Source organism: Seriola lalandi, unplaced genomic scaffold, assembly GCF_002814215.2.
Source record: "Seriola lalandi dorsalis isolate HSWRI2012SDOR001 ecotype SW California unplaced genomic scaffold, Sedor1 jcf7180002054945, whole genome shotgun sequence".
Lineage (NCBI taxonomy): Eukaryota > Metazoa > Chordata > Actinopteri > Carangiformes > Carangidae > Seriola > Seriola lalandi.
In genome coordinates, this window is record NW_019525496.1 from 35,134 (window position 1) to 43,163 (window position 8,030).

Genomic DNA, 8,030 nt, shown 5'->3' on the forward strand with positions numbered 1-8,030 from the left:
ACACACACACACACACACACACACACATACACACACACATACACATACACACACACACACACACACACACATACACACACACACACACACACACACACACACACATACACACACTTTATAACACATACTTACACGTAATGAACAGATGTAGAAACAGAAAAAGGTATGACTGTTATAGTTGATTGGACTAGGTGTTTCATCAGTCCTGAATTCTCTGTGAGGGTTTTGGGGTTTTGGGTTCAGGTCTGAGGTTTGGAGTTCCACAGTGTAAATGAAAAGTGTGTGAATGTCTGTGTGCTCAGGTGGACTACCTGGCCGTAGAGATGTATGCTGGGAAGGTGTCTCTGGTCTGGGATGTGGGTTCAGGCAGCACCAGACTTGACTTTCCTGGACTGGACATCACCAACAACAGGTGGACCAGAATCAATGCGACACGGTAATTATACACCAACACACTAATCACATGATATAAACTGGTCACATGACTGAAGAAGCAGCGGGAGATAAGAGTTGTAGGAATGACATCACAATGTTACAACAAGCAGAACTGGAGTTACTGTCAGTTACTGTTAGTTAGGATTAGTTAGCGTCAGTTATTGTCAGTTAGCGTAAGTTTAGGGCTGTCCCAAACGATTATTCTTTAAATGATTAATCTAGCGATTATTTTTTCAATTATTCGATTAATCTAACCATTTTTAAATTTTTTTTATTAACCTAACAGTAATTTTATTGTAATTATTTTCCAGTTAGTCATTTAATATAACAATTAGCCCCGTCCAGCACACACATACACTACACCAGGGTGTTTCCTCTTTATGTGCTCGTGCATGACTGTCGTGCTAGAGTGATATGCCAGATGCACTTTGCAGAGTCTGCAAACTACCGCACTGTTGGTGTCAAGATTAAAGTATTCCAAAACTCTGGAGGACCGTGTACGAGCCTTTTTTGCCGCGTGTTGCTCCACGCGCTCCGTCGTGCTGCTGGTAGAAGCCGCCGTGTTGTTCAAATAGATTACACAGACGCAAATCATATTCTTTTTTTTCTTTTTTTTACACAGACGCAAATCATTCACGTAGTCAATGACTTCAATTACGTCACCGCGTTGTCCCAGCCCTTGCGCTGCGCTTGTATCCGGGTAAACCAAAGACGATGGATATAAACGGTCCCATTAGAAAGTTTTGTTCTATGAACATTTACCCTGTGTGGTTTACACGACGCGTCGACACTAAAATTCCACGTCGAATAATTTTTATAATCGATAACATCGATTACGTCGGATAATCGTCCCAGCCCTACGTAAGTTACTGTCAGTTATTGTTAGTTACTGTCAGTTACTGTTAGTTACTGTCAGTTAGGGTTAGTTAGGGTCAGTTATTGTCAGTTACTGTCAGTTAGTGTCAGTTATTGTTAGTTACTGTCAGTTACTCTCCGTTAAGATTACTTAGCGTTAGTTATTGTCAGTTATTGTTAGTTACCGTCAGTAACTGTCAGTTAGGATTAGTTAGCGTCAGTTATTGTCAGTTACTGTCAGTTAGGGTTAGTTACTGTCTGTTTCTGTCAATCAGGATTTGTTTTACTTACTGTGACCTCACAGACTTATGTCATCGTAGCTCATCATCTTATGTGACGATGTCATGATGTCGGCAGGTTTGGGGCCCACGTCTCTCTGTCAGTCCATCAGCTGGAGTCAGAGTTGGCTCCATTGCCCACGGTCAGGGCTATATCACCAGGGTCATCCCGAGTTTTAGACATCAACAAAAACACAGTGATCCACATTGGAGGAATGGGAGCTCACACTCAGGTAACATACATCATACATTAGGTAAACAGGTATGGACAGGTGTGCAGGTGGGAGTTGACATGTACAGATGATGACTCTGTGTGTCCTGTCAGAGGTTTGCGGTGCTTAGGTCCTCCACCTTTCAGGGCTGTCTGGGTGAAGCTTCGCTCAATGAGAGAAACATCGGACTGTGGAACTATGACAGCAGAGAGGGAGAGTGTGGAGGCTGCTTCAGCAGGTATAAACACAGGTGTATCACCACACACAGGTGTGACTACAGATTGAAGACAATGACTGACCCCACTCACAGACTATTCCACTATGGTCTTGTAGTTCAGCCCTAACTTCTCTGTCTCTGGCTGTCTGTCTCTCCACCTGTCTGTCTCTCAGTCCACAGGCAGAGGAGACTTCGTTCCACTTTGATGGATCTGGATTCTCATTAGTCCAGAAGTCTCTGCGTGCAACCTCGACCTCCATCGTCCTGCTGTTTAAAACTCTGTCACCGGGTGGATTACTGCTTTATCTGGCCTCCAACAACACTGTACGACACACACACACACACACACAGTTTTTGTTGAAGCTCTTATTGTGAAAGGAAACTTAGACATTACCTCTGTCCTCTGTCCTGCAGAGAGACTTCCTGTCAATGGAGCTGGTAGAGGGGCATGTCCGGCTGACCTTTGACCTTGGTTCAGGTGCTCTGATCCTGACCTCCAACAGGAAGTACAACACCGGGGTGTGGTACAAGATCACCCTGCAGAGAAACAAACGCAAAGGTACCACTGCCACAAATGTACGGGGTGGGGGTTGGAGTGTATGATGTGCTTTAAATACGACCATCATGTCAGGTACATGTATAACACAGCAGACCAATCATTGATTGAGGTGGCTGTGCAATCACAGTGTAAGACACGACTCTTCCTGTTTCTGACTGTGCTGGTTACCTGGTGTGTGCAGGTTACTTGTCCATCATGGCTGCTGACCAATCATCAGAGAAGGAGGTGCTGGAGGCAGAGTCTCCTGGGATGGCCTCTGACCTGAACCGCTCTGACCTCGACCCCATCTACATTGGAGGACTTCCTGCCTCAAGACCAATCAGGTGAGTCTGTGCGCCATCATGATGGATGTCTCTGTTTCCATCGTACTGTTTAGAGGATGGAGAAATGAGGAGGCATTTTACTTTAAGCTGCTGTGCTGACAGGACTTATTAGTCGGACAGTACACCATATGGCCTGTGCAACTCCAAGGCAAACAGAGCTCTGATCCAGCTGTGATCCAGCTGCAATCAGAAACTGATGTGGCTACAGATCACGGGTTAGGGTTAGAACTCTGTGATGCCACCAGGTGAGGGTGAATGGTGGTCAAGGGATGGGTGTGTTTTAACTCACTATCTGTTTGTGTGGTTGCTAGGCGACAGGTGGTGTCCAGGTCATACATCGGCTGTATAAAGAATGTGGAGATTGCTCGGTCCAACTTCGACCTGCTGAGGGACGCATACGGAGTCAGGAAGGGTTGCGTCCTGGAGGTACGACACACTGATGTATAAATACTGAACATGTATGATTCAGGTTACACAGTGACACACATCCTTAATTTTTATCATCAAACAAGACTTCACAGTCATCTTAAGATCAACTTATTACCCAAAACATTATCCAGGAAGATTTATGGACACAGACACATCGAGCCGCATCCCACCTGAAGAATTTCAATGTCAGCTGCAGTCTGAGCATTGTAGCTGGGGGGTGCTATAGCATGAAACAAGAGAAAGCTGACTCTGTCACAAGTCAGGTACAGCAACATGAAGCCTGGATGCCGACAACCAGGCAGACACAATAATCAAAAATCATTATTCCTCACTGATCACACTGATGGATGATCTCTCAGGCAGTGCGGAGTGTGTCAGTGCTGGCTGAAGGCTTCGTTCAGATCACTCCTCCAGCGTTCAGTCAGGAGGCAGAGATTCTCCTCTCCTTCTCCTCCAACAACCAATCAGGAGTCCTGCTGGCAACCTTCAGTGACGACCGCTCACTCAGACAGGTGAGGTCAAATGACATACCTGTACGCTAGGTGTTCAGTATGTGTGTATACATTTTCATATGTCATGTCATATTGATGTGTTACTGTAACCTGTGTTACTCTGTGTGTGTGTGTGTGTGTGTGTGTGTGTGTATGTAGCACTTCCTGTCTGTTCACCTGGTCTCAGGTGCGTTGGAGGCAGTGCTTGGTGAGGTAGGTGGAGCTACTCAGAGGGTGATGGTGATGAAACCTGACAGAGGATCCTTCAGTGACGGAGAAAAACATTCTGTGATTATCACCATCAACAGGAAGTATGTGTTACCATGGAAATGAACACCTGTCCCACTCGTCTTACATGACTGACATGTATCACCTGACTGACCTATCTCATGTCTCTCAGGTCTCTGTCCCTGCAGGTTGACGAGGATCACCTGAAATCTGTACCTCTGTTGCCGGGCGGATTTCCTCATTCGTCTCCAGCCTCCTTCTTCATTGGCGGGTTGCCCTCAGGGGGGGAGTTGCGTCTACCAATCAGATTACAGCATTTATCCAGGCGGTTCAGAGGCTGCATCCAACACCTGGTGGTGGGTGGAGCGTAAGTCTCACACACACACACACACACACACACACACACACACAGCGTTCTGTCTCCCTGATTGGTGAACTGTTTTGATTGGTGGCTCTCTGCAGACTTGTCGACCTATCAGGAGCTGTGAGGTATGAGGGGGTCGAGCTTGACAGCTGCCTGTTGGAGGAAAGGGTTGGGGGGGCAGTGCTTCCTGATGACCAAGATGTAGAACCAACTCCTGACCCTGCCAACCTGCCCATAGCCCCACCAACACAACTCAGCGCCCTCACACCTGGAGTACTAACGGTAATCAATACATTTATTACTCATTATTGATAAAGGTCAATATCAATATTTCCATTTTTGATAACAATGACCAATTTGTATATTATTGATTATTAATTAATGTTATGAGTCATTATAGTTGATTATTGATCATTCATAATGGTAATTATTATGACAATTATTGATTTTTGATCATTAGAAATAAAATCTATACATATACTATACTATAAATCATCATTTAGTTTATTAACAATTACTGATAATTGGTTATTGATTACTGATAATGGTAAACTGAACTAAATCGATCATCAAATGATGTTTAATATTGGTCAGCATATTTTGAATTTTGTTTTATTGATTATTACTGATTATTGTTTATTGACTGATGATTTGTTAACTGATTGGTTGTTTATTATTGGTCACTGATTATTAGTTATTTATCTGTGTGTGATGCAGTGTGTGTCGGAGTCAGAGCCAAGTTTCCTGCCATCAGCTGTTCAGTTTGGTTCATCCAAACACAGTCACATGACCTTCATCATCAACCCTAATACTGTCAGGAAGAGGTGAGTCATGGTAACATTGGGGCGGAATTCTGGTCAGTCGTTCTCTGTGTAAAATGAGACTAAACCGTGTTGTTTCTGTGTGTGTTGTGTCTGTCTCTGTTGTGTCTGTTCTATCTGTGTCTGTTGTGCCTCTCTGTTATGTCTGTTGTGTTGTATCTCTGTTGTGTCTGTCTCTGTTATGTCGTTGTGTTGTACTCGTCCTCAGTGTTTCAGTGAAGATGTTGATTCGAAGCCGGGCTCTGGACGGGTTGATCCTCCTCCTCTCTGACTCCAAACACATGGACTTCATCGTCCTCAGACTGATGGGTGGGAGACTGTCGATGTCAGCTGACATGGGGAAAGGCCCTGCCTCCATCACCTCATCTGTAATCATCAGTGATGGAGAATGGCACACTGTGAGTTCATACAGGTTAACACACACTATGAAGACCGCTGCAATCAGCTGTTACAAACAAACCAAAAACATCCATCCTCACGAAAGAATGTTAAATCTCTGACATCATTACCATAACTGATGCACCTCCATGTCTATATAAGGATTGCTGTTCTGCTCTGTTTGTGGACACCTTTTATTGACAGGTAAAAACAAGAATTTCATACTTTTCATAAGAAATCATCAGAGAGAAACAAACAGAGTCGTGGTAAAGGAACAAGCTGTGTGACATCATGTCATACGGTGACATCACAAATCTGTTTGACATGAAGTTAGATGCTAAATAAGTTGTAAAAAACTAAATGGAGAGGTGGTTCAGTCCATGATGTAACATGGACGAAGGTTTACATCACATAACAGGTGATGATGTCACACTGTCAGGTAATGTTCACCTGGACAGAAATAGCTGATGTTTGTTTATGCTGTTGTTGATTCAGGAACATGTTTAAACTCACTTACTTCCTGTCTCTCCCAGGTGAGTGCTGAGGTCAGCCGGCGGGTGGTGTCCGTCATGGTCGACACTTCCAGTCCGGACTCTGTGACAGTTAAAGGAAACCAGCTGGACGTGGACAACAGACTTTACCTGGGCGGTCTGCCACACACACACTCCACCAGGAGAATCAATGTACGACATGTTAACCATGATGTTCTCAAACACTTGAGTATCGTTTCAAACATGTCACCTGATGTCCTGATGCTGTCTGTCAGCCCAGTCCTGCGGAGGTGAACCAGGTGTTTCTGACAGTGAACACCTGAGTTCCGACTCAGTGACCAGGACAGAAATGTATTGTTGTTATGGATCTGACCTGCTTTACCTGTCCGTCCCTCAGGTGAGCAGCAGTTTTCCAGGTTGTGTTCGCTCTGTCAGTCTGAACGGAGCCATGTTGGATCTGACCAAGCCGGCCTCGCAGCATGATGTCACTTCCTGTTTCATCAAAGACCAGACCGGAAGCTACTTTAACGGCAGTGGCTACGCTGTCCTCAGTGAGTCTGCCACAAAGTAAATACATCTGCTTTCCATAGTGTCTGATCTGACCCTTAACGTGTGTGTGTGTGTGTGTGTGTGTGTGTGTGTGTGTGTGTGTGTGTGTGTGTGTGTGTGTAGTGCATGATGGGTATAAAGTCGGCTCAGATGTGTCAGTGACTCTAGAGTTTCGAACGAGCCAATCAGAGGGAGTGTTTCTGGGAATCAGCAGTGCAAAGGTCGACGCCATCGGAATTGAGATGATCAATGGCCAGGTGAGCACAGACTTACCTGTATGTGTGTGTGTGTGTGTGTTTATCTACAGACAGGTTAAGGGTGATCAGAAAACTCCCTGCTAATCATTAAGCCCTGCCCCTGAAACAAGCAAAAAAGTAAAAAAAATCAAATGTCCCAGATGAGTCACTGGTGTTCAAGTAAAGTCAGAATGTATCAGTGATGGTCTAAACGAAGAGCCTGAACTAATGATGTAGACACCTACTCAGGTAAATCCCTCCAATGTTTCTGTGGTAACATATCAGTAAGTATCAATAACTAATAATTAACATCATATAATGTGAGTTTAATGATTGACCTGATGTCATCTATATGTTTTATGAATAAATAAAAACATGACTCACCTATTTTTCCTCAGGTGGTGTTTCACGTGAACAACGGGGCGGGGCGAGTGTCGGTGCGTTCAGTTGGTCAGGTGTTGTGTGATGGACAGTGGCACCACCTGCTGGCCAGAAAAACCAAACACACCCTGAGTCTGAGTGTGGACGGGCGGAGTTACACCACCCCCAATCCATACCCACAATCCACCTCTGCTGAGACCAACAACCCTGTTTACCTTGGAGGTTATCCAGGTGAGACAAAAATACAAACATGACTGATGCATATCTGTCTACTTGTCCCTCTCTGACCTGTCTCTCTCTCTGATCTGTCTCTCTCTGACTTGTCTGTCTCTCTTACAGATGGAGTTAAACAGAACTGCCTGTCGATCAGCTCCAGGTTTAGAGGTTGTCTGAGGAACCTGAAGCTCATTAAGTCTCACCTGAGTGACGCTCTCGACCTGAGCTCTGCCCACATCCTGTTAGGTGTCACACCTAACTCGTGTCCTGTTGCCTTGCAACACCCAACCTGGCTGTGATTGGTGCAGTCTGGACAGATGAACTGATTCTAATATTGATAATTGATCGTGGTGTCTGTTAGTAGCCGATTGTGACTTTGATCCACATGAATCATTAAAGATTATCTGGAAATGAAGTTATGAATTTGTTCATTCACTAAGTTCCAAACATAAGAAACTTCAGATTCACTCAGAAAACAATAATCAGGTTTACAATTAAAATTTTCCAAAGTGAAGTTTCCCTCCTGAACCACTGTTAAATCATTGCAGAAGAAGAAAGTTTAAAGTC

General features: G+C 44.5%; 1 protein-coding gene across 1 annotated transcript in view; it reads left to right on the forward strand.

The window, feature by feature from the left end:
* The window catches only part of lama1 (laminin, alpha 1), a 27,665-nt gene extending 19,787 nt beyond the window's left edge, over positions 1-7,878 (forward strand). Inside the window, exons 47-64 of the mRNA XM_087170366.1 lie at positions 303-436; positions 1,648-1,801; positions 1,894-2,018; positions 2,171-2,321; positions 2,412-2,556; positions 2,738-2,879; positions 3,191-3,305; positions 3,668-3,820; positions 3,959-4,110; positions 4,200-4,394; positions 4,490-4,673; positions 5,109-5,215; positions 5,421-5,610; positions 6,124-6,273; positions 6,479-6,632; positions 6,754-6,887; positions 7,265-7,478; positions 7,587-7,878. Coding sequence (XP_087026492.1) covers positions 303-436; positions 1,648-1,801; positions 1,894-2,018; positions 2,171-2,321; positions 2,412-2,556; positions 2,738-2,879; positions 3,191-3,305; positions 3,668-3,820; positions 3,959-4,110; positions 4,200-4,394; positions 4,490-4,673; positions 5,109-5,215; positions 5,421-5,610; positions 6,124-6,273; positions 6,479-6,632; positions 6,754-6,887; positions 7,265-7,478; positions 7,587-7,762 — 2,775 coding nt within the window. The 3' untranslated portion in view covers positions 7,763-7,878. The remainder of the gene's footprint in view (positions 1-302; positions 437-1,647; positions 1,802-1,893; positions 2,019-2,170; positions 2,322-2,411; positions 2,557-2,737; positions 2,880-3,190; positions 3,306-3,667; positions 3,821-3,958; positions 4,111-4,199; positions 4,395-4,489; positions 4,674-5,108; positions 5,216-5,420; positions 5,611-6,123; positions 6,274-6,478; positions 6,633-6,753; positions 6,888-7,264; positions 7,479-7,586) is intronic.
* Positions 7,879-8,030: the final 152 nt, after the last annotated feature.